This window comes from Cervus elaphus, chromosome 12 (genome assembly GCF_910594005.1).
Source record: "Cervus elaphus chromosome 12, mCerEla1.1, whole genome shotgun sequence".
Taxonomy (NCBI): Eukaryota; Metazoa; Chordata; class Mammalia; order Artiodactyla; family Cervidae; genus Cervus; species Cervus elaphus.
In genome coordinates, this window is record NC_057826.1 from 60,875,298 (window position 1) to 60,902,862 (window position 27,565).

Sequence of the window (27,565 nt, forward strand, 5' to 3'; positions counted from 1 at the left end):
CATTTGATTCAAGGATGGTCATGAGAATTCATGAAAATGTAAAATTCCTAACTATACCAGGTACACAATAGGAGCATAATTAATGTTAAGTGTTGAGGTTATTGCTGTTATTCTGTCCTTTCTCATGGAGGGTGAATAAATATTTCAGCTTTTTTTTGAAACTGTTGTTACAAGGTGATGCTTGTTTAGTATTGTATCATTCTCTCGTGGTTCACTTCAAAAAGAACAAATTATTTAGTTACATTATTTAGTTGTTTATATCTACAAGAGTAAATGATTTAATCATATATATATTTTTTCTAATGCAGCCATATTTAAACACGTTTCTGTTAATGCCATTTCCTAGAAGGTATATATATTTCAAGAAGATAGTGGTAATGTTTCATGTTTTCTAATTTCTAAGATGCTGTGTATGGTTTAAACAGTTTTTTAAACTAGAAGTAAATGAAGGAATTAAATGGAAAAGCAGACATGAAGATATTTAAACAGCAAGATAATTAATTCTGATATAACTTTGTAAATTTTGTTTTCTATATGTATAAGAGAAAACCAGTTCAACATTAGTAGAAAAATATCTTAAAGGTTAAATATGTTTGTTTTTGTTCCTGGGCACTGGAGCACAGTAATGCTAGAAGGGCAAATAAAAATTTTGCCTTTTTGTCCGTATGCAGTATTACCTCCAAAGGGGAAAATGTATGACATTTTCACAAGGATAGAATTATGTGTGTGTTTCTGGTTATTCTTATTCTGCCATTCTAATTTAGCCCATGCTTTTCTTACAGATCCTCTATTGTATAAATACTTTTGAATTCATATACATTTGTATGAGAAGTAAAAGTCTTCCAGTGGAACAGGAGATACCTTTAAAAAAAGAAACTCATTGAATAATACTTCCCTTTTATTAATTCATGTTTTCAAGTGTGGTAAAGTTAACTTCCTGTAAAATCAATCTGGTACTTCCCTGATGGTCTAGTGGCTAAGAATCTGCGCTCCCAGTACAGGGGGCCTGGGTTTGATCCCTGGTCACAGAACTAAGATCCCACATACTGCAACTGTAAGCCCGGACACCACAGCTACTGAGGCCACGCATCGCAACTAGAGAAGCTGCCGCAACACAACAAAGACCCAGCACAGCCAAAATAAATAATAATACATAATTTTTTTAAATCAACCTAATTTTCTAATAAATATCTTCAGTAACATCAGAAATTAGCTTTACTTGAGAAAATTACACTCATATTATTGAACTGTGTTTTTCAAAACTCACTTGAAATAAATTTTATGGAAATAGTGGCAATGTCTTGACAATCTATTTACAATGATCTCAAAATGTGTTCAAGGCAAATCATATGAAATTCAAATGTCAAAAAATATTAAAAATAGAGAAGAATGATACATTCAATTGTCAAGAGTGTGGCATTGTAATCCATTGTTCCATTTCATTTTCTCAGGGGAGAGAACAAATCCTAAACCTTAGCTGTTTGGTCAGTTTCTAAATCAGTTTTCAGAACTTTGGATTTTATATCAGAGGTTCTTCTTTTTCCCCTTCCTATTGCATTTACTGTACCTACTAAGTCTATGATATCTCTTATCCCTTTCTAATAGCATCCTTGGGTAAGAGATAATGGCCTAAGAAGCAGAAGACTGAAAAGCTTAACCTTACCTTAGCAAGTAGGATCACTCTTCTGTGAAATGCAGATGTTAAAGACCCAGTTAATGGTTGATAATGACCAATCATGGAGTAGATTGTTCTTATGTTGATCATTCGCGTTCCAGTTTAATGCTTATTTATCTTGCTAGTGTTTGAAGACCTCATTTGAGACCATGAAAACAATTTAGAATTACTTAAATGAGGGTATGTGCCACTTAATCCCAAGGTGTCTGTAATTTTTGTCATCTGAATTGTCACACTTCTTCAACCAGCAGATATTGTTTCCTTATGATTTTCTGTGTTTGAATATGCTTTACCAGTATATACTAACCTTGAAAAATTTTCTTTTTCCCATTTCAAGTTCCACCCAATCTGACTGTTCCACAGGAAAAATCACCTTTGGTCACCAGAGAAGGAGACACAATAGAACTGCAGTGTCAAGTAACTGGAAAACCTAAACCCATCATCCTCTGGTCTAGAGCGGATAAAGAAGTCGCAATGCCTGACGGGAATATGCAAATGGAGAGTTATGATGGAACACTGAGGATTGTGAATGTATCTAGGGAAATGTCAGGAATGTACCGATGTCAGACCAGCCAGTATAATGGATTTAACGTGAAACCAAGAGAAGCCTTGGTGCAGCTCATCGTGCAGTGTAAGTACATTTTTTTTCCTATGTATTTCTATTAGGGGGACAAAGGAAGAAAATTAGGTAATTTTTGGAGTTGGATTAGGAACCAATATTTCTACATTATTGCTACCCAATTTAAACTATAATTTCCCTAAGTCTGCCTATTACTTGAGCTAATACACACTAATGGAAAAGAATTGTGTTAGTATGCGTGTGATGATTATGATGGTGTTATGTCATTGGTTAAGGCCAAAGAATCAACAAGCCTAATGGTTAAAAACTGGCCATGTGCAATGAAGCAAAATGGAAATTGGAAGTAATTGCTAATTCAGATTATAATACTCTTTTGTTTTCACTGTTTATGTTTCTGCTTCAGCAATTGCCTGTCCTTTGCCCAAATTATTCACCTATTTCAGGGCATCCCTTTGGTTAAATTGTGGAGACCTAATCATTGCAATGCTATGTTTGCTATCTGAAATTGTAAGAGTAGATTACATGATTGTAGTAATATTGAGATAATTCAGGTAGATATTAGGTGCTGGTTTTGTGCTTTACTTTCCTAACAGATAATTATTTAACTCTGAGAGCTGAATATGATAGATTTTTAACTATTTTCATTGAAAGTGCTAACAAAAAATGCAGACATAGTGTGCCTTGTATTTGCTTTTAGTGTAAAAATGCCTAAATTCATGGAATTAAAAAGTTTAACAATGTCACTAGTGTTGGGTTATTAGAGAATGATGCCCTGGTATTTTGGATAACTGTTGGTGTGGGTACTACTGAAGAGAAGAAGCAAGCTAAGCACAATCTGTTCAAACTCCAGGAATATTGCTATAAATTTTAGTTGAGGTATTATTTGTTATTTACGTGGTGGCAAAATCTTTAAGAAAAAAAATGAAGTGGAAGTAACTATACAGGTCAGTAAGCAATGATGTTCTTTTCTTTTGTGGTTCTTTTCTAATGCAGAAAAGGGAAAATAGAAATCAGTCCAAAATGTCTGTTTTTATATTAGTCTTAAAGATGTCGGCATTGAATTATCTTACTTTAAATTTGGAAAAATAACTGAAATATGGAAGGATTATGTTTGCAACAGATAACACACATATTTATGTATGAGGAGTGTGAGTGTGAGTAATGGGAGGAGCAAGGGTCTGGCTGCTGTTTAACCCTTTCCTGTCCCTATATTTTAGAAATTCAGCTTTCAATGTGCTGTTTGTCCTGTAGATAAGCAAACTTATACTTGTCAAGTATCTTACTAGTTGTATCTGTAAAGAATGCAGCTCTTAAATGGTAAGTTCCATTCCACAGTTGAATATTACCTTTTCTTTTATTTCTCACTGACCTCTATATGCATGATAATAAGCTCATGGGGTAGGAGGTTCAGGTGAAAACAAGTTTCAGAAAGAAAAACAAAATTTTAAAGAAGCCTCTCCTCAATTCTCCAATCAATAAGAGACACCCTCAGGTAATCAGGACGTGGATACAGTTTGGAGTACTTCATTCTTGTTGATAATCACAGGAATATGTTTTTCCTGCAGAGTTAGCAGGACGTTTCAGTGTTCCTAAAGCTACTGAGCAATTCATTTTCACTCTGCCCACAACTCTCTGTGGAAGCTGTGGACACAAATAAAAGCTGTGGAACCCATTGGCTGTAGGGGATTTTGAATTAAAGTTTCAAGAGCCAGGATCTTTAATCTCCATAGAATATACTAACCTCTAGGATTCCTTTGGTGACCTAACTTCCCCCTTTTTTGCTTCCTAATAGATTGCATATATAATAAACTCAGCACCAGATCTGAAAATTCAATCCTATTAGTATCAGATGAAGATAAATACTGGCACAGTTGTCTCTAGTGTCACAAGGATGTAATTGACTAAAAGACATCAATAGACATAGGCAAAGCCAAATTCATTTAATGCACAGGAAAAGATCTGCATCCCAAGGTGACTTTGCAGAGCAGAAGGTATAATCTAACACTTCCTCTCAGAGGCAAGTTCCCCAGCCTACCAGGAAACATGGCTGGGTGCCAGCAGTCTGACCAGTTACTGGTGAGAATGCCCTAATGTCTTTCAAAAAGCTCTCTTTCATGTATTCCCAACTCTTCTGAAAAATCTGGTTATGTGTCTGAGCATCTGCCAGGTACAAATAACTGGTAACATCTCCAGAAGCCTTAACTACTTAAGGCTTATTCCTGTAAAACTAGTCATGCAGAAATCTTGATAATATTTTAAAATGATAAACAATTTAATTTTTATGGTGATTTCTTAAAAGAATGAAAATAATATAATATTTGTGTTTAATTTGTATAGCTGTGCCATATGTGCAAATAATTCATATAGAATATAAAATAAGTTTTTTCATTTACTTTATATATCAGATATCCATTTGATATTTAAAGCTATGATTTATGCATTTTGTATTCTCAGCATAATATGTTTTATATTATAGCTAATCAGCAAATGTGTTGAGTAAATATAACAAATGGAATGTGTATATATATGGAATATATTTATATAAATATAAATATATATCTATATATCTTCTTGTATAATTCATTCTTTATTATTTAGGGTTCAGGAATATCTGAGGACTAGCCACATAACAGTTTGATAGCTGTAAATGTCCAAGTGTATGAAGGGAGCGGATGTCAAATACTCTAACTTGTACCTAACACATTTTTCAGGATGTGAACTCTACACTTTATTATCTCCTTTCCTAAAATATGTTACACTGACAAGTTCTAGGACAGTCTGTTTTTCACACACACAACATGTATATATACACCCAAAATATGTGTATATATAAACATATATTTATATATAATTTTATCAGTTTTGAAACATGAAAGAATGAAAAATAGATTATCATAATAGATAAAAAACACACAAAAATGTGTCTCTAAAGCATATTTTCCCTTGTTAAGTTTTAGTTGTGTCCAATTAAACAATAACCAATCAAAAGAATTAAAGAAGTAATTATATTAGTAATTGATGAGCAGAGGTAGTAAGGCCTAAGTATAAATAGTATAATTGTTTTTATATTGCATAAAAAATGAAACAGTCCACTTAGCTTAATGTTCTAAATCTTCAAGTGAGATTTATTCTTAGCCAATGTGTTAAAATTACATAGTAGTCATTTTATTAAAACTTTTTAAATTATTTACTATCCCCAGTTAATTTGCTTCTTCTTAAAATGTGTGGATAGTGATTTAGCAAGTGACAGAAGCCTAGAGGTATTTTACACCATTCTTTGTCCTATTAAGAGTAGCTTAATCACCATAATGAAATGGTTTAAATTATTAAATTTTTGTGCACATTGCTCATTCCTGAAAGCTGAGGCTTATTTTATAATATTTTAATTTCTACAATAGCAAGTTAGTACAAATGATATAGACCGGAATGAGAAGTTTCAAATATAAGGTCTTTAAAAATAGTGGTTTAAAATTCATCTACATTTTTAAAAATGCTAGATGAAATTGCAGCATATATTGTACAGTTTTTAATAACAGACCTTTAAATATTCAGCCACTATTTAATTTCATTCACATTTTTTGAAAATATATAATAATTCTTTTAATTTGCTTATATATATTTGAAGCAGTATTAGAATAGATCATTGAAAATAAAAGGTTAATAGGTTTTCGATTAACCTATTAATAGGTTAATAGGTTAATTGATCCATTATTTAAAAATTATGCTATGTATGAGCCTATTGAACAAAACTAGAACACTTTTCTAAACATAGTAGCGGTAGTTAAAGTGATTTTTAAATTTATCCAGTAAAATAATGATCATTTAAATAGCAATTAAATGAAAATGTCATTGGAAGAGTATATTTAAATATTTATATTAAATGAAGTCCAGTTATGCCTATGGTCCTCTAAAAGAAATTATTGCTCTTTGAAGTGTGTGTGGGGGTGTATATATATATATATATATACATATATATATAAAACATACTGTGATTTTAATTTCATAAACTATAACATTTTATTTTTAATAAAAGCCAAACTTTAAATGGTTTTATCTCAAAGCACTGGTAAAAATCTTTCAGTGAAGTAAGAAATCTTTTAGTGAAGAAATATATTTCAATATATTTTGAGATATATTTTCTTGAAAATCAGGTGAAGAAGATATATACTACTTTGAATGTCAGTTTTAACCAAAGCTTTATTATCTGTAGGCACCTACAATTAAAGATATTTCTTTTATAAGATATAAAGTACACACTAAAACTCCAAAACTGACAAGTGTTAAAATGTATCAAGTGACCATCTTTTAGCTATGTTCAAATGAGGTTCCACGCTCCCTTTACTTACAATTTCTATTTTCCAAATGAAGGAAAACTATGAAAGAAAACAATCAGAGCTATTGAAAGACCCATATTCCTCATCTATTTCCAAAGCAAGACCAGATTGTATGAAGAGGAGGGAACTATAGATTAGAGCCATTATCGCTTACTCTTTAACTCAAGAAGCTTATTGAAGAGTACATGTTTATTTTTTTCAATCAAATGAATATTCAACCAAAGCAAAATATCATGGACCTTATAAAGAAAAGGAAAAGGAAAGACAGATTGGAATGCCATGTAACAGATATGCTGACTATTGTTAGATGAATTACTGAGTAGTTTTCTACAGTGTTGAGATATACAGAATAACTGAATTGAACAAATATAACTGCTTTTTGGGTTATTTTAAAACTATTGTGACTAAATTGATCTAAAGATAATATGAGAGACAAGGTATTGATTAAAGAGGAAACAAAAAGGCAGTTTGCTATATTCACACAGGGAGATGTTCAAGGCTATACAAGGGAATTTATAAGTAAATGGACAATAATTTTACTTAAAAGAATAATAATATGCCTTCTAACATAATCTGGAATGCTCTACATATTCAGGTGTATTCTTATTTTTCATATTAATTCATCCCATCTCTTCTCAGCCTCATAGACATGGTAATTCAATGTTGCCTCTATTGTAGACTTCTATACTCCCATTCTCCTCTTCCCACCAACTCTTCAACTCTTTAACCATTTAAGTCCTGCCTCAGTCCTCCCCCTTTAGTAAGCCCCTTGGTTACTGAGAAGGGCCCTCCTTGATAACCCTGTAGACACTGGTGTTTAGTATACCCAATTTAGAACTTCAAAGTAAAACTTCATTTTGAACATGCATGTTAGATGACAACAACAATAACATTAGAAGATAAACTTCTTTCAAAATAATTGGCTATTATTTCACTGTTGTTGTTGTTCAGTCACTAAGTTGTGTCTGACTGTTTGCAAACTCATGGACTGCAGCGCACCATGCTCCTTTGCCCATCACTGTCTCTCGGTGTTTACTCAAATTCATGTACATTGAGTCAGTGATGCTATCTAGCCATTTCACTGTTGACATCATCAAAAACCTCTGTGCTATCACTTATAGAATGAGTTTGAACAACACAAAAAGTCCTTCTCATGGAGTTATTTCTTTCACCAGTATGACTTGATTCTAAAAGACTTGGTTTACTCTCATAAAATAAATTTACACTCAAAAGTTGAAGACAAACCCTTCAGGTTATTCAAGAGTATATCAGAAACAGAAATGGTAAGTTCAAGTTTCTTTTCTCTACATTTTAGGTAATGACAGCAAAAGAGTGTACAACCACTGCCTCATTAAGAATGATAACTTTGACAAGAGTATTCGTTTAAAGAATTTTCTTTGACCCACAGAATCATAGCTTTTATCCCTTACAATGCCTGGTGTAGTCCATAGACTGTAGAGTTGGACATGACTAAGCACGCACGCACCCACACTCATGTTATCAAAAGATAAACTGAAAAAAAAATAAAAGATAAACTGAGGCGTGTTGAACATTTTAAGCAAGCTCTTAAACTCATATTTGAGCAAAAATTGATTCTGATCCACCAGCACCAAACTGGAAGTGATTAGGAGTGCTCCATAGATGGGAGCTTGTGGCAACACGTATAGAAAACATAAAAACAAAGTCAGCAAGTTATTAACTGGCTATAGTTTAAAAACTCCCGATAGCTCAGTTGGTTAAGAATCCACCTGAAATGCAGGAGACCCCCATTCAATTCCTCGGCTGGGAAGATCCGAGAAGGGAAAGCCTAATCACTCCATTATTCTGGCTAGAGATTTCCACAGTATAGTCCATGGGGTCGCAAAGAGTTAGACACAACTGAGTCACTTTTACTTTCAAAGTTTCAAGCCTGGTTGTCTGTTTGTGATTGGTCATCTTTAGATTTCAGTTTTGCAACCTTGATCCTTTCATAGGCTTTGATTTTGGTTTGCTTACACCTCAGTCTAATGGCCTCCTTGTTTAATGAATTTAACCTTAGATGTGCATGGCCCATGGCCAATATCTTAATAACTCTGAGCTTTAGTTTTCTATTTCCAAGAAAAGAAAAACGTTTTCCATTTTCAATTAACATTTATTTGAAATAACTTTGCAAAGTGTCCAGAATATTGCTCACCAGGCAGCACAGAGTAGAAATTATGATTATCAATTTAATGTATCAGTTCTGAAATGTTTTAATGTAAAGTATCCATTTTCTTAGTGCAAATTATTCCTCAGCCTTACTGTCTCCTGTTTCCTTCTCTAAAGACCCTTTGATCCATTCCTACTATAACTTAAGGTCTTTGTGGGCCAAAGCAGCTCTTACATTTCTAGCATGAGAGGAGCTGTGAAACTGGTAGATTCTTGATTAACTTATTCATTTCCAGGATCTCTGTACTTGAGATAAGGTTAAAGCTAAAACTTTACTAAGAGGAAATGTAAAATTTTATCTTCTCAAGTGAATGTAGGTTGGGAAAAACATTTGCATTTACCAAGAAAATAATATCTTAAGCATTCACTTTTCATATTTTAACATGAATGATTATTAAATGGAACTCAGTATTTATTACACACAGTTCCTTTATTTGAATTAAATGGCCATATTTGTTCTTCTGATGTTTGCGGAAGTTATTAAAAGCATTAATCAATGAAAGCTTGAGGCAGTGTTAATATTTTGAGAACATTAATATTTGTGTTATTTTCTCCCATCTTAGCTTCCACATCCCCAAGTAGTTAAGATCTTGTCTTTAAAAAGAAGAAACTATAGCCTTATATGATAGTGTACAATTTAAACTGTATAAAATAAACTCTAAGATTTTTATTGCAAGTCAGTATATCATATAAGTATACTTCACCTCATTTCCCAGAAGATTTAATGAGAAATTTTAATGGAGCTGCCTTGAAAAAAAGATTTGTTTAAAGATTTTATTTTTATGTCCCTCCTGAATATTTGAAAATTGAATGTACCAAGTGGATATGATATTTTGCAGATGCTTTGTGATGAATTTACTTTAACTGAACTAAGATCATGGCATGTGATCCCATCAGTTCAGTTCAGTTCAGTCGCTCAGTCGTGTCCGACTCTTTGTGATCCCATGAATCGCAGCATGCCAGACCTCCCTGTCCATCACCAACTCCCAGAGTTTACACAAACTCAAGTCCATCTAGTCGGTGATGCCATCCAGCCATCTCATCCTCTGTCGTCACCTTCTCCTCCTGCCCCCAGTCCCTCCCAGCATCAGGGTCTTTTCCAATGAGTCAACTCTTTGCTTGAGGTGGCCAAAGTATTGGAGTTTCAGCTTCAGCATCAGTCCTTCCAGTGAACACCCAGGACTGATCTCCTTCAGGATGGACTGGTTGGATCTCCTTGCAGTCCAAGGGACTCTCAGGAGTCTTCTTCAACACCACAGTTCAAAAGCATCAATTTTTTGGTGCTCAGCTTTCTTCACAGTCCAACTCTCACATCCATACATGACCACTGGAAAAACCATAGCCTTGACTAGACAGACCTTTGTTGGCAAAGTAATGTCCCATCACTTCATGGCAAATAGATGGAAAACCAGTGGAACCAGTGGCAGACTTTATTTTTGGGGGCTCCAAAAATCACTGCAGATGGTGACTGCAGCCATGAGACTAAAAGATGCTTGCTCCTTGGAAGAAAAGCTATGACCAACCTAGACAGCATATTAAAAAGCAGAGACATTACTTTGTCCACAAAGGTTCGTCTAGTCAAAGCTATGGTTTTTCCAGTAGTCATGTATGGATGTGAGAGTTGGACTGTAAAGAAAGCTGAGTGCCAAAGAATTGATGCTGTTGAACTGTGGTGTTGGAGAAGACTCTTGAGAGTCCCTTGGACTGCAAGGAGATCCAACCAGTCCATCCTAAACGAAATCAGTCCTGAATGTTCATTGGAAAGACTGATGCTGAAACTCCAATACTTTGGCCACCTGATGTGAAGAGCTGACTCATTTGAAAAGACCCTGATGCTGGGAAAGATAGAAGGTGTGAGGAGAAGGGGATGACAGAGAATGAGGTGGTTGGATGGCATCACCAACTCAATGGACATGAGTTTGAGTAAAGTCCAGGACTTGGTGATGTTCAGGGAAGCCTGGTGTGCTGCAGTCCATGGTGTCACAAAGAGTTGGACATGACTGAGCAACTGAACTGAACTGAACTGCTCCTGCCATCCTGGGCTATCCTCTTGCTTCCTGGTTCTCACTCTTTCAGAGATGGCAGGAGGGTATTTAATCTAAGGGAATTGTCAAAGACAGTGGAAACTCATTCTAAAGTAAAACGTGAAAGTGAAAGTTGCTCAGTCATGTCCCACTTTGAGTCCCCATGGACTGTAGGCTGCCAGGCTTCTCTGTCCATGGAATTCTCTAGGCCAGAATAGTGGAGTGGGTAGCCCTTCCCTTCTCCAGAGGATCTTCTCAACCCAGGGATTGAGCCCAGGTCTCCTGCATTGCAGGTGGATTCTTTAACCTCCCATTCTAAAGAGCTTCTCAATGCAGAACACCAACAAGATGTCTTCATTGAACTGTGGAGCGCAGATCACCTGAAAAGATGATCAGTTCGTCAAGTATATAGATCTTGTAAGGAAAATAAGCACATTTTTTTTTCCTGGTGCCGTCTCTGCTTCCATCTTAATGTAGAATATGGGATAATTTAATATTTAGAAAAATAACTTTCATTAAAAGTTTTATTTTCAGCATCTATGTGAAGTAGTGAGACAGGAACCAGCCAGTTTTAACAGAATGATTAAAAGTACTGTCAACTTAACTCAGGCAAGAATTTGTTGACTGATGTTGTCAGTTACGTACTTCTGCCCACCCCAGTTATGGAGATACGAATTCAAATAGATGATTGTAGTATTTCCATAATACTGAAAAGATGGTTTTCTCCCTTGAAAGCCTTCATATATGTGATTAAATGTTGTTTGAATGAAGAAGGTTTACGTTGGCTCTCTCCCTGGGGTATTTTCTTATCCTTCTCCCTTCCTCACTTTATGAAAATGCATCCTCTAAGAGAAGTAAGCATAAAGATGTTTGTAAATATATGTGTGTAACTATAAAAATCCTGTGCCTTTTTAATAATTTTTAGTTAAAAAAGGGTTTATTCCCTCATCCAATAATAAATGTATTCTTCCCAAATATAGAATTGAGACATTTTCTAGTGTGCATTTCTCCCCTGAAAATAAAAAGATAATAATAATAAGCCATTAAATAAATTACACACAGAGTTTTACAATAATATACTCCATGAACATGCTTGTGACTTGATCAATATATTTTATAATACCTGCCATGAAATATTTCATGCGGAGGAAAATATAAAGTATGTAAAAGACGTGAGTTTCTGGTTAGGAAAAACAGCACAAGCACTTTAGAAGTTAGGTAACAATATAAGAAACTGGATGATAGAAAGGCACTTCAGTCAGTGCATGGGACCAACCAGGAAATGAGAAATCAAAGGCTGATATTGTCACAGGAACACATGACTTCCTATCACTTCAGCAAGAGAGATGCATTTACCAATGTTTAATCCACTTACGAACATTGTTCATACAGAATTTTAGGTTATGTGCTGGCAGTTTTTTCTTTAGATATTATCAATGGTTTGACTCAATATAATATTTTAATATTTAACACCAAAGAGTTTTGCATATATTATATTATTGGGGATTATATTATGTTAATAACTTTTAACCTAGTAGTGAATTGTTCTATTGTATAACCTACCAGAGGATCTTCTTAGTTTCAACTACATTCAAACTCAACTCATGGGGATACTATAGACACATATGGACTCAAATACACTTTTGCAGATATAAGACAGGAACCACAGCTTGCCAGCATGTCCACCTGCCCCCACTTCTGGGGGCACTTGAAAATTGTCAACATATTTTGATTGTCATAATTGGAAGAGGGATACCACTGGTATTTAATGCATAGATCTTGTTAATTTTAGGATGTTTGGAGGTTTCCCTGGCCTCTAATCTTAGGTACAGTAGCACACCCCTCCCTCATGTCATGACAATAAAATGTATCTCTAGACCTTGCCAGCTGTCTTCTATACCCATCAGGTATGCATAGTTATACCAGGTAAAATCAAAATTATACACATCAGGTACGCTTGTGATGGGCAGAATTGTACCCAAAGGGGTATAAATTATGTCCATTGAGAACCTCTACATAGATGATGGCTTGTGTATAAGGAGACAAGATCTCTGTAATTCAGAGATGGGGACTCTGGCAGAATTCTCTGCCCCATAGGAATCAATGTCTCTTGTAACAAATCTATAGGTACAACTTCCAAAGTCCCCGAAGTCACAAGAGTCACCAAGTTCTTATACTAAGTTCTAACTTATGTCTTCTTATCAGATATTAACGTTCCTCTCAATCCAGAAACAACTTAATACAGAAATGTTGGTTAAAAACATAGTTGGTATTCTTCCCTTGTCATGGAGATCAGAGCGGGAACTTTAAAAGGTCAGAGTCTCATGCAATGGGGAATTTTTTTTTTTTCAAATGCATCTGTTAAACTTTCTTAGTAATTCTTTTGCTTTTGTGTTTTTTTTTTTTCATTTCGCCGTAATAATTACTGTTGTATAAATTATGAAAGTAAGTTTCCAATATACCTTACTTTTTGTCTCTTAACTTGCTATTTGTCTCATTTCCTGTTTTACTGCTGTGCTTATGTTCTTTCTTTGCTGGACTTTCAGCAGGTATCTGGGTTTGGGAGGCAGTAGCTCTATTTCATTCTTGGATCATTTTGATCATCTTATGAATTTCTTTCTGCTGGCAAATGAGTATTTCCTTGAAGCTTTAAGGATTCTAGTGGGCAAAAGCAAAAATCCTTCAAAAGGAAACTTTGAAACCTAAACGGACCACGCATTGTGAATTTGAAAGACATTCTCTGTTGATTTCACACTTATTAGACTTATTTTAAAATTGGAAATTACTTTCTTCTTAATTACAGAGTATTTCCAAAGGGAAAGGAGCCAAATAATGATCTTGAAAATTGGTCAATATGTGGATTTTGTTCTTTAATATTGTTTCTCAATAAGGAAGTAAAAGTATTTTTTCTTGAGCAGGATAATTATGTAGCATGAGAACTTAAATTTAAGAGGGATTTAAATATGCAAAATTAATCAGGGGAAGAAAATGTTCAAAAATAAGCAGGAAATAGAAAAACATTTAAGAAAAATGGGACAGTATTTCTTCAGTTCAATTCAGTTCAGTCTCTCAATCATGTCCAACTCTTTGCAACTCCATGGACTGCAGCACGGCAGGCTTCCCAGTCCATCACCAACTCCTGGTGTTTACTCAGACTCATGTCCATTGAGTCGGTGATGCCATCCAACCATCTCATCCTCTGTCGTCCCGTTCTCCTCTCGCCTTTAATCTTTCCCAGCATTGGGGTCTTTTCCAGTGAGTCAGTTCTTTGCATCAGGTGGCCAAAGTATTGGAGTTTCAGCTTCAGCATCAGTCCTTCCAATGAACGTTCAGGACTGATCTCCTTCAGGATGGACTGGTTGGATCTCCTTGCAGTCCAAGGGACTCTCAAGAGTCTTCTCCAACACCATAGTTCAAAAGCATCAATTCTTCAGCACTCAGCTTTCTTTATAGTCCAACATGACTACTGGAAAACCGTATTCTTGACTAGACAGACTTTTGTTGGCAAAGTAATGTCTCTGCTTTTTAATATGCTGTCTAGGTTGGTCATAACTTTTCTTCCGAGGTATTTCTTACCATTTAGTTATTTGTATTAAAATGTTTATAATAGCCAGGACATGGAAGCAACCTAGATGTCCATCAGCAGATGAATGGATAAGGAGGCTGTGGTACATATACACCATGGAATATTACTCAGCCATTAAAAAGAATTCATTTGAATCAGTTCTAATGAGATGGATGAAACTGGAGCCCATTATACAGAGTGAAGTAAGCCAGAAAGATAAAGACCAATACAGTATACTAACGCATATATATGGAATTTAAAAAGATGGTAATGATAACCCTATATGCAAAACAGAAAAAGAGACACAGATGTACAGAACAGACTTTTGGACTCTGTGGGAGAAGGCGAGGGTGGGATGATCTGAGAGAACAGCATCGAAATGTGTATATTATCAAGTGTGAAACAGATCACCAGCCCAAGTTGGATGCATGAGACAAGTGCTCGGGCCTTGTGCACTGGGAAGACCCAGAGGGATCGGGTGGAGAGAGAGGTGGGAGGGGGGATCGGGATGGGGAACACATGTAACTCCATGGCTGATTCATGTCAATGTATGGCAAAAACCACTACAATATTGTAAAGTAATTAGCCTCCAACTAATAAAAATAAATGGAAAAAAAAATGTATGGTTGAAGTGGTGGAAGTAATCTGATTTCTTCAGCTGTTACTTTCTGTTTGTCAGTGTCAATGTGTTCCCTATTGATCCTTGTGTTTGAAGTATATGTTCTTAAACATAAGCTAACTGCTTTGCGTACAACATAAGATACGACATAAGATAAAGTATAACACTTTACTGCTCAGTCAAAGTGAAAGTTGCTCAGTTGTGTCCAACTCTTTGCGACCCCATGGACTATATGGTCCATGGAATTCTCCAGGCCAGAGTACTGGAGTGGGTAGCCGTCCCCTTCCGCAGGGGATCTCCCCAACCCAGGTATCAGGCCCAGGTCTCCCACATTGCAGCTTGATTCTTTGCCTGCTGAGCCACCAGGGAAGCCCAAGAATAGTGGGGTGGGTAGCCTATCCCTTCTCCAGGGGATCTTCCTGACTCACAAATTGAACCAGGGTCTCCTGCATGACAGGCAGAGTCTTTATCAGCTGAGCTACCAGGGAAGCCCTACAGTTCAGTTAAAAATATAAGTAATCTAACTATATGAGGTTTTTGCTTGAAGTGCTAACTTGAAACTGTAAGATGCAAATGTATAAATTGATTGATCACATATAAATAGATACAGATGCATTTTATGAAAATATTTAGAGAGGTATAAATACATATCACATATATCAGTCTGAATTGGTATAGGCTCCTTGAAGAGGGCATGTTTATTGAGTGAGCACTCATTCTTATTACTGTTTTTTTCTTCTTTGTCTATGATGTTGAGATGCTAGTTCTGTTTTTACCTTCAAGTTGTGTCTTTATTAGGGCTTCCCTGGTAGCTCAGCTGGTAAAGAATCCACCTGCAATGTAGGAGACCTGGGTTCGATCCCTGGGTTGGGAAGATCACCTGGAGAAGGGAAAGGCTACCCACTCCAGTATTCTGGCCTGGAGAATTCCATGGACTATATATATATAGTCCATGGGGTTGCAAAGAGTCAGACAAGACTAAGCAGCTTTCACTGTGTCTTTGCTGCTATTTATCTTTCTTTCCCCAAATTAGGTTTTGGTCTCATCTTGTTCTCTTACTCTGTGCTCGCTCGCTTGGCAATATGATGATTTGAACTATCATTGCTCTACAGATCTTCCTCCTTGTATATCTTAGACATTCAGCCAGCTTCTGTGAAATTTCAGTTTTGTCTCCTAATGATTTCTAAAATGTAATGTGACTAAAATAAGTTTATAATCATTTCCCTTCATTATTTTTCTCCTCTTGAGTTCCCTGTCCCACCTTAAAGGATGTCTCTCCTCCCTGTTCGAGTCACTGTCGATGGAGCAGTGCTTTCTCTTCCAGCGTGAGGCCTGCTCTCTTCTTTCAGAAGCCCCCCAGCCACGAGGAGCAGAGGCTGCCTCCTGGATTTGAGGCCTCAGCGCTGTGGGGACCTGAGTGATCACCATACCCAACTCCCTTATGCCGGCACCCTGCTCCTCACCCCGAGAATGGTTACCAGCTGCCTCCAAACAGCCCAGAACCTCCTGGTAGTAGTTTCAGACCATGTGGGAGGATCCTGTGAATGGTGGGTGGGCTGCTGCTGTTCCTCCCGAATCCTGGTTTTGAACTAAACTTTGCGCAGTGAACTGGAGACCTATGACGTGTGGCTGCTGATGGGGGCAGCAGCTGCTGATGTGAGGACCAGCTCCGTGGAGTTACTCCGCATCCCTCCCTTCCCTGCTGCTGGCTTCAGCTCTCCTCATGTGCCCAGATGTGCGGACTGAGCCACAGGGTGTGCTGCCTCCCACCCGAGGGGGGAAAAAAAATAGAGTCACTATTTGATCTTCCCTTTTTCTAAATATGCCTTTGAAAATTAAAATATTGGATTCTGAAATTAGACATGATTTAAATTCTAGCTTTGCTACTTTAAACATCATTTCTCTCAATATTTGTTTTTTTAAAATACCTATCATGAGAGAGATTTATTTTCATTCATTATGTCATAGGTCTATCCAAGGAGTAAATTAGATGGTGTTTGATATGTGTGTAGCCCAGTGTTTGACACACAGATGCATGCATGCATGCTCAGTTGCCTCAGTCGTATCTGATTCTTTGCAAACTTATGGACTGTAGCCTGCCAGGCTTCTCTGTCCAGGGGATTCTCCAGGCAAGAATACTGGAATGGACTGCCATGCCTTTCTCCAAGGAATCTTCCCAATCCAGGGATTGAACCCGCATCTCCTGTGTCTCCTGCATTGCAGGCAGATTCTTTACCACAGAGCCATGAGGGAAGCCATCTGACTCACAGATAGTACTAACTGTTAGCTGCCATGTCTCAAATTATCTGAATTCATCATCCCTGCCTCTCCAGTCCCACTGTCATTTACCAATGGCGGCCCTTTTATCTCCTGCAAGAAATCCTACTACTTTTCCCCATCTCTGATCTTCCCTTTCCCTTCAGAACATTTCTATCAGATGAATGTTGCTTTATGAGCAGAAACATTTTCAGATGAAAATAACAGAAAGTTCTTGTCTAACTGTTATGGGCAATAAAGTATAATGGGTTCCAAGGGCTTAAATATTACCTTCTTCTCAACCATGAACTCAATCCTCTGTGTGTGTTATTTAGTGGTTCTCATTATTTCCAGCTGTACCTGAAAAAACAGACAAACAAACTAGCCCCTTTTTGCCTCTCATCAAGGATCAACTCCAATGGGACATGGTTTTCTTGGCCTGAATAACCAAGCCAAATTCATTGATTGCAAGCATTCCTTGTTCTTTCTCTGTTTGAAAACTCTATATGACTACTCATTACCTGTGATTCAAAATTCAGACTCCTAAATTGGAAAACAAGATCCTTCACCCTTCTCTGAAATCATATACCGTATTCCGGTCAGGGTGAGCAGTTCGTTACCCTGTGTACTTTTGAACTTGCTGTTGCTTGTAATTCCATCTCCTTTGTCACAAATATTCTTAAAGAGTCACCTCTATGAACTCACTCTTCACCATCTTCAAAACAGCATTCAAATACCTTTTCTCTAATGGTAACCTCTGAAACCTCCAGGTAGATGTAATCTTTTTATTCTCTAAATCTGACCTTTTTTCTGTTCTTAGTAATGTCAACCTTCTAACTACTAATTGATAGATTGATATAGATACAGATATATATGATATAAATCTGTATCTATATCTATCTTTGCATGTCTCTGTTCCCTCTCCCTTTTTCTGTCTCTTTCTCATTAGAGTATAAGCTCTTCCCTTCATGAATCATAATTGCTTCTTCCAAAAGAGCCTAGATCAGTAACTGCATTACTTAATAACTATTTGAAATATGTACTTCTGGCTTTGGCTGATTTTCAGTTATAGTTTTGTTAATGAAAATGTTACACTACACATAGTTTTTACCTGAACTGTGAATATGGGTACACACTAGAATAGGGGGGAAATAGACTATAAATTGTAGGATAGATTCTGAATCTATCACCGGGTTCTAATTCTAGTGGTGACATTTTTAAATTGTATGACTTGTCTTAGTCTCTGCCACCAATTTTTTTATGCAAGTGAAGAACTTAGTAAGGTGATCTCTTAATATTCCTGAAGTTTCAAATTGTTAACAATAAGCCATTATAATTAATGTATGTATTACAGAAAACACATATTCTAGTAGCCATTTCAGGAGTCTCCTAGAAACTACATACTTGAATTAAAAAGAAGATACGTGGTTGAAAATATTTCATCACATAAGTACTCAGGGTTAAAATAACCCAAATGTCTGTTCTAATTAAAAGATGAGAGTGAAGATAAAAGAAAAGATAAATTAGGAGACTAGAGGCACCTGTAATTTTACATGCTTGGTTCTTTTGCATCTCTTGCATTAGAGAGAATACAACACATTTGAAATCTTATTGAAAAAGCATTCCTGGTACATTTAATGACAACATTTCAGTGCCTGATAAATTAAAATAAAAAAAATATTAAAGATGTTGTCTTGTGAATTTTACCTGAACCTTTCCCCTTTTCTTAATTATGATTAACTTCATTTTATAACAATGATTACTATGTATAATAGGGCACATGTACTAGTCCAAGCATTGTATGTGCAAATATGTGTTACTTTGCAATTACTTATTTTTAAAGAATATAAATATATTGTCCAGTATCTTCTTTAAAAAAATAACACCAGAATATGTCAAGTACCTAATTTTAAAATTAGATCAGCTGTTTGCTTTAGCAAGTGTATCTTTTTTGAGAAGTTCCTGAGTCTTATAGAGCAATCTGTTTATAAAAAAGTTCTGCTTCTAGTAATTTAAATATTAATGCATCAGTTCATTTGGGTTAAAAAAAAAACACCAAAAACCTAATTTTTTCAGGATACATATTGTATTTGTCTAGATTTGAAAAATATGTTAATTGAAATGACCATTTTGACCTTGGGCCACATCCAAAGTAACATGTAATAAGTCATGTGACAATACTACAAGAGATGTGTTAAGCTTCCTCCTATAGTCTTGGGAAAACATGATTATTTTCTTAGGTAGTTTTGGAAGAGTCTTACCTTCTGAAAGTCTGTCTGTGTGTCTGTCTCTTCCTCCCCCAACCCTTGGCATATTCTCTCCCCTCTCCATATATATATACACACATATATATGTATCCACACATGCATACATACATACACACTTTTATGTGATTATAATTTGAGCTTGTTGCTCCTTGTTTGAAGATGGAACATATCTTGCCACTGTCTGTCCTAAATAACCAGACTGGTATATTTTAGAATTCTCAGGATAAATTATTGATCTTTTCCTATCTGCCTACTTCTGAAGATGAGCACTAAACCATCCCATGTTACGGAGTACAAATGATCCTAATTTGTAACTTGATCATAATTCTTGGATTTTGACATTGATGACTAAATAAACCAGTGTTTCTTTTTTAAAATTTTATTTATTTCTTTTAATTTGAGGCTCATTACTTTACAATATTGTAGTGGTTTTGCCATACATTGATATGAATCAGCCATGAATGTATATGTGTCTCCCATCCTGAACCCCCATCCCACCACACTCCCCATCCCATCCCTCAGGGTCATCCCAGTGTACCAGCTTTGAGTGCCCTGTTTCATGCATTGAACTTGGACCAGTGATCGATTTCACATATGGTAATATACATGGTCAGTGCTATTATCTCAAGTCATCCCACCCTCGCCTTCTCCCACAGAGTCCAAAAGTCTATTCTTTATATTTATGTCTCTTTTGCTGTCTCAGATATAGGGTCATCATTACCATCTTTCTAAATTCCATATATATGCGTTAATATACTGTATTGCTGTTTTTCTTTCTGACTTATTTCACTCTCTATAATAGGCTCCAGTTTCATCCACCTCATTAGAACTGATTTAAATGCATTCTTTTTAATAGCTAAGTAATATTCCATTGTGTGTATGCACCACAACTTTCTTATCCATTTGTCTGCTGATGGACATCTAGGTTGCTTCCATGTCCTAGCTGTTGTAAACAGTGTTGCGATGAACATTGGGGTACACGTGTCTCTTTCAATTCTGGTTTCCTCGGTGTGTGTGCCCAGGAGTGGGATTGCTGGGTCATATGGCAGTTCTATTTCCAGTTTTTTAAGGAATCTCCACACTGTTCTCCATAGTGGCTGTACTAGTTTGCATTCCCACCAACAGTGTAAGAGGGTTTCCTTTTCTCTGCACCCTCTCCAGCATTTATTGTTTGTAGACTTTTGGATAGCAGCCATCTGGCCGGCATGAGATGGTACCTCATTGTGTAAACCAGTGTTTATTAAGAATCTTATTTGATCATATAGCCCCCAACTCTGGGCTGCAATAATTTTTTGCATATTTTGCATATTAATTAGTTCATATACAGAATTTCTTAACACTGATGTGCTTATTCATATGGTTGTTAGATAGATTCCCTTAAATGAAAAAAAGAATAGATTTGATGATCTGAATATGCATGCTCTTTGTTGACACTTGATCTCAAAATATCAGCGCCTTGAATTTTCAGCTTTAATGTTGAGTGGGGGCCTGAAAAATTGGAGTCAATCTGTTCAAAAAATTCAAATAGAGATTTGTTATCCACCTGAATATACTAAAATTGATAGGAATAGAAATGTATATTCTTTCCCTTTTAGCAATAGTAAGCTACATAAATTCAGTGTAGATGAGATGCTAGTTTTTCAAAGTGTCTCATCTCTTTTACCTAGTAAATAATTTGACTTTATTTTGAATATAGAATATTGATAGCTTCAAATCTCTTTATACATTGTTAAAACAAAAATAACAAAATAACAGTAACAATGAACTGCATTAAAAATTGAAGCCCCCCCAAAAAAAATTGAAGCCAGATTACAAAAGAACATTTACTTGCAGTGTGTCTTTTATGCCTCACCATGATTGTTTTGTGCACTTCCACTTTCGTCTGTTTTGCTCAAAACAGTGAGCATTCTTCCTACATTATAAACTCAAACATTGGCATTGTCTTGAGTCCTGGCTTAATTGTATTTAATTAATTGCTAAATGTTTCATTCTTTTCCAAGGTAGTGAAACTATTTCTGCTTTCCATGTTAATCAGTATTTAAATGGGAAAGCTTTAATATAATTCAATGAATATTTACTGATAACCTATCAATTTTTGTTCCATAATAAGGATACTTTTCAAATAAGAAAGAAAAGTAGTCTGTATGCAGGTAAGAGAATACTGTGATGTAAAATCAAACAGATATTTTGAATATAAGTTATATAATAGGTACCATATGATTAAAGGTGGTTGTGATAGCTAATTATACTGTCTTGATAGCCATATGTGTGCAGTATATATTTTTGCATTTAATTTCACCAATAATTATAGGTATGGATGATTAAAAGTTTTATTTCAATCCTTTTACTTCATTTTGATTTTCTCAACATAAACTTTATAAAGTGGCTGGAGCCCTACCATTAATTATGAGATATTTCCTAGCCTGCTTCTCTAATATTTCTGAGAATTTCTGGGGTTCTTAATTCTGTGAATCTCTCAATCTGAGTTCCTCCTATGTTCTCAGCTTTCCCATCACCATCATCCCTCCCTTAGCAAATTATAATTTTCCTCTCACATAATTTAATTTATTGGACATAATCTCCCTTCCTAATTTCCCTAAAGTAGTCTTAATCTAAGGTCAAGAGGCAAAACAGATTACTGAAGCTTTACAGAAACTGGAGGACAGAGTAGAATGAGTTATCAGAGTTCCTAGATAATCGTCATTAGCATTTCCTTCTGTAAGCAATCTCTCTCTGGTTGCTATTTCCTTAATTCCCTTCTAAGTGACATCTTTACTTCCTAACCCTGAGACATCCATAGTAGGCACAACTCATATATATCTTACTTTTTATGCATAGCAATTTAATTCTTTTCATGGTGATGCCCTCCTATTTAGACTGTTCTATGTAGACTAGTAAAAGATACTTAAAAAAAAAAAAAAAAAAAAGCCAATTACCCCAGAAAAAGGCATTTCCATAGAATGTAGTTGTTTGGGACTTTAAAACAGTACATTTTATGCTTTCCTTCTCTGGGTGGCATGTGAATATATGTTTCTGTGTGTTTGTCTGTATATATTTGTGTGTGTGTGCAAGGCTGTGTCTACAGAAAAACATATCAAAGATAGAGCAGGCAGAATGTACTGGGAAAAGAAGAAAGTAACAACTACCACAAACATTGAATAGAAAATTCAATATAGTTTCAAAAAAAGGATAATACCAAAGCAAATGTCCACATTTTGCTTGGGGGTCTTCTTTAACAGCTTGACAGCATATAGGGCCTAATTCATGCATTATGTTTTAAATATCACTATAAACAACACTGAAATTTAAAGCAAGAAGGTAGTGTTAATCTATTTATGTAGAATCTTTCCCTTAAGATTTGAAGCATATATTTCCCACATATTGGAACATGAAAGTAGGCCTTATCTCTCTAATAAATGAAAACAGAAGAAGAAAATTAATAATTGTATTTTTCAGCTTTATGTGGAATTTTAAAACCATTTCCTTAAGGAATCATATGAATATGTTCTCTTGCCTTTTGTCAAATTCACCATTTCATATCCTCTGATTCCATTGTAGATTGAAATCTTTTCACACCTTTTCCCTCATAAATGTTGAATTTCATGTGTGTATATAAATTTGAGAACTCTGAATTTAGGGTTTGGTTAAATCCTGAGATTCTGTCATGTTTCTCTGGTCTTTTCAGTTCTCTCTTCTTGTGTTTGTATATCTTTCACTGCTGGACATAATATAGAATTAGAATGTATTTTATTATATATTTTCCTACTTGATTTAAAATATTGATTAATGGGATATTTTTCCAAAAGAACACAAAAATAAAAAGTAGATTTGAATTTTATTCCTTTTCTTTGTATGAACCTAGAATAATTCTTTTTGACCCCTTGGATGGTGGCTTTTACTGCAACTATGTTTTCCTAACTCAATCTAAAATGAAACCTGTCTCTATGGGTAGCAAGTGAGCATGAAGTCAGGAAAATGTTTTCCTTTGATAAGCTTGAAAAGTCAATTTCAAGGATAAAGTGCCTTGATAAAAGTGAATCAGGATAGATAAACACAAACGGAAACCAGGAGAAATAGAGACATACATAGATATATGATATCTACTTTTCCTAAATAAGAAAGGTGGTAACATAAAATACAGGTACTTTGCAACATGGAAACATTCTTTTAAATAAGGAGAAAATAGGAAAAATGTATAGAATGTGGAAGAAAATAATAAAAAAAACACCAAGAAAGGGAAATATGGAAGGATTTTAGACAAGTGTTTTGGAAGCACTTGTCTGTGAGTTATATAAAATTTGAAGTTTCTATTAATTTTGAACATATCCTAAGTGTATTAATAAATATATCAGAAGTTTAGATTCATGCTTTCATATTAACAAAAAATGATGATACAGATTCATTTCAAAAGTAAAGAATCAGACACAACAGAAGTGACAGCGTGTGCACACACACACACACTGCAGACATGCTAGCTATATTCACTATGAGTTTCTTTGTAAGACAGTTTTCCAAGCTCTAAACTGCATTATTGCAGATTCCAAATTAACTGAGTGATAATGAGAGTTTTAGGCTCTATTCCTTTTTCCAATAGAAATTTAAAAACACATGCAGGGTAATCATTGCAATGTATATACTAACATCTCCAATGTATTTATTTTCTAATTTCATATAAAATGATAAATCTATGTTCACTATACAAAGTGAAATAAAAATAAAGTATCTGAATAATATACAAATTGTCTAGCCTAGCGTGCTTTGCAAACCCCTTGAAAATCTAATAGATCTAAGGATGCTGTAGAATGATGGAACCTACCTTTTTGAAAAGTTAATATTTTAAGTATTATCAATAATATGATTTGGATCATATAAATAAGTGCAATTACTCAAAGGATTAAATTTTCATCATTAAAACTAGTCATTGTTATTATCTATGTTTTGTTTTATTTTTTCTTGTTTTCCTTAACAAAAATTAGAGTTATATACGTGGTTATACTCCTTGTTATTCTTCAGAGCTCAAATGTAGGTTGTTATAATTGTTATACAGTGTTAGAACTTTCAGTCCCACCCCCAACCACTGGGGAGGGGTGAGAAGCTAGAGATGGAGTTTAGTCACCAGTGGTCAACGATTTAATAAATTGTGCCCACCTAATGATGCCTCGACAAAACCCCACAAAGATGGGGTTCAGAGTGCTTCTGGATTGGTGATGGTGACTCTGTGGAGACACTGAGAGAATGGCTCAGCTGGAGAGCGCGTGGCAGCTCCTTGCCCTTTTGGCACACCCCACCCTAAGCATTTCTTCCATCTGATAGCTCTGTTCCCAGAACAAGTCCTTTATCTAAATTCTTTTAAACAGTTAAGAGAGAGGTAATAAGAAAAAATTCCTGGGCATTCTTCAAAAAAAAAAAAAAACTAACCAGCCTATGTTAATCCTCATGCCAAAATGACATATTTTATGGTGGCAAATTTTGTTCCCCTAAAAGTAGAATGTGTTACACATTCTTAAGGCAGACCACAGATATATGTAACTTTCATTTAAAACACCAAGCTGAATAAACATAATCTTACCTGGTTAAAAAATGGAAGTTGGACATTGGAAGCACTGATATTTCTATGCAATCTTTATATTAAATAACTGGAATCATTGACTACCCATCCTCACCTAATACCCCAAGTACTGTACAAAACAAAACTAGGTTATGAAGTTGTAGTTATGAACTCAGGTAATTAGTTCTGTAATACACAGACTTAAAGAAAAAATTGACTTGCTTATTGAAATATATCAGAAAGATGAATTTGACCCTTATTTTCACTGGGTAGGCACCATAATATTCAACCTCAGAGTGTACACAATTCAGCTTTAATGTCCTGTAAATTTCTTTTTTGCATATATAATTTAAATTCCTTTTTAAGAAGCTCTCAAAAGGTTCTCTGAGTATCTCTAAGCTATTTCTTCAGAAAAGTTCCAAAAGCATATATTGAACATGTCAGCAGTTGGACTCATTACTGAGGGTACAAATGTTATTAAGGTCTAGTTTCTATACTTAAGAATTTCCTGTGTGGCTGAGTAGTCAGAATATCCATCATTTCTGTGCTAGTCCGTAGGGGAAATTTTCTACTGGGCTTGAGAGTCAATGGAGAACATCAATAAAGGGAGATTCCGTCTTGTCTACTAGAATGGGAAATTAGAAATCTTTCTTAAGGTAATGTCTAAACTAAGATTTGAAGGATGATCAGGACTTAATTGATTGGAGACAGTGTATGGGGCAAAGAAACCAGAATGAGCAGAGGCTCAGAGGACTAGAAATAGCATGTTGTTTATGAATGACAGAGGAAGTCAGTACTGCTAGAGGAAAAGTGAAGACAAAGAAAGCACAGCTGTGGCTAGAAAGATATGAGGGGATGAGGTTCTGCTATGCTAGCTACAGAGCTGAATGTCTCTTCCACTGTCCTCTTGGCCTGAGATACTAAGAGTTGAAAATTCTTGCCTACACTTAATAGGATTCAGTAAGTATGTCCAACAAGGGACATTAAGTGCACTTTTTTTTACCTGGAGAGATGGAATCACAGTTTAATGTACAAATAGTGCTCACTCATTATATCACAGTGATCATAGCAAAATATTTCTGAAGTCCTAGTCACTGTAAGTCTGATTTTTTTTTTTTAAACTTTGTATTTCTAATGCAACGTATAATGTTTGCTATATACTAGAGAAAAGTGGATATTGATCCAATTTTAAAGATTGGGAAGATAGAGCCAGAGAGGCCAGTTCACATGTCAGGATTATATGATTACCAAAGGAGCTGGAAAGAGTTCAGGTAATCCGATCCATAAGGCATGCGTTTAAAGAGTGGTCAAAGTGAAGTCATCTGTATTTATGATTTTTTTCTGATTATAGTGACCTTAAGAAAAACCACAGGTTTTTTTTAAGAAAAAACTTAAGAAAAAGCCAACTTCATTGGGACATCTACTCTTTTTTTTCATCATTTCCATAAGGCCCGCCTAGTCAATGCTATGGTTTCTCCAGTGGTCATGTATGGATGTGAGAGTTGGGCTGTGAAGAAAGCTGAGCGCCAAAAAATTGATGCTTTTGAACTGTGGTGTTGGAGAAGACTGTTGAGAGTCCCTTGGACTGCAAGGAGATCCAACCAGTCCATCCTACAGATCAGTCCTGGGTGTTCATTGGAAGGACTGATGCTGAGGCTGAAACTCCAGTACTCTGGCCACCTCATGCGAAGAGTTGACTCATTGGAAAAGACCCTGATGCTGGGAGGGACTGGGGGCAGGAGGAGAAGGGGGCGACAGAGGATGAGATGGCTGGATGGCATCACTGACTCGATGGGCATGAGTTTGAGTAAACTCCGGGAGCTGGTGATGGACAGGGACGCCTGGCGTGCTGCGATTCATGGGGTCGCAAAGAGTCGGACACATCTGAGCGACTGAACTGAACTGAACTGACTGATAGTTCATTATTGCCCCAGGCTTATTCTAGAAAACAGGGTAATCTGATACATAAGTTAAAAAAAAATAATGTTATGTGCCAACTCAGTTTATGTGATAATATAAACTAATAGGACTATTTGAGTGCCATACTATACTATTTTATTGATCTATGGAATAAAGATTGCATCAAATTATATTACCTGGTTAAGCAAAGTTAACCTGGTGATATTCGCTAGGAAGTTTGAGTTGGGTAATGGAAATGTTCTCCTGTAGTTCCTTGTTACTAGGTTAAAAATAGAAAGAATACATGTTAGCTTCAACTGCCAAATAAAATTTAATGATTTAACAGCTAAGATGTTCTCAGGGTCAGGGAGGAATAAACATTTGTATTAATTCTAAATAATATTAGATATTTTTAAATAAAATGAATATTATTACAAAGAGTAAAGACACTTTATTGAAGGGACTGTGAGATCTCATAGAATGATCTACAATTATAACTATACAGTGTTTTAATTTTTAAAAACTCCTTTAAGAGCATTACTTTGTTTTATCTTTACTTCCAGAGAAGATATTTTGTAGATAATAACATTGTAGCTTAAAAGGTTAAATGA

At 35.5% G+C, this 27,565-nt stretch overlaps 1 protein-coding gene and 1 pseudogene across 2 annotated transcripts in view; both read left to right on the forward strand.

Moving 5' to 3' along the window:
• The window catches only part of MDGA2 (MAM domain containing glycosylphosphatidylinositol anchor 2), an 867,711-nt gene that overhangs the window by 656,065 nt on the left and 184,081 nt on the right, over positions 1-27,565 (forward strand). For both annotated transcript variants that reach the window (XM_043920701.1, XM_043920702.1), the window contains exon 8: positions 2,013-2,306. In XM_043920701.1, the coding sequence (XP_043776636.1) occupies positions 2,013-2,306 (294 nt within the window). The remainder of the gene's footprint in view (positions 1-2,012; positions 2,307-27,565) is intronic.
• The window catches only part of LOC122704985, a 63,123-nt pseudogene continuing 52,012 nt past the window's right edge, over positions 16,455-27,565 (forward strand).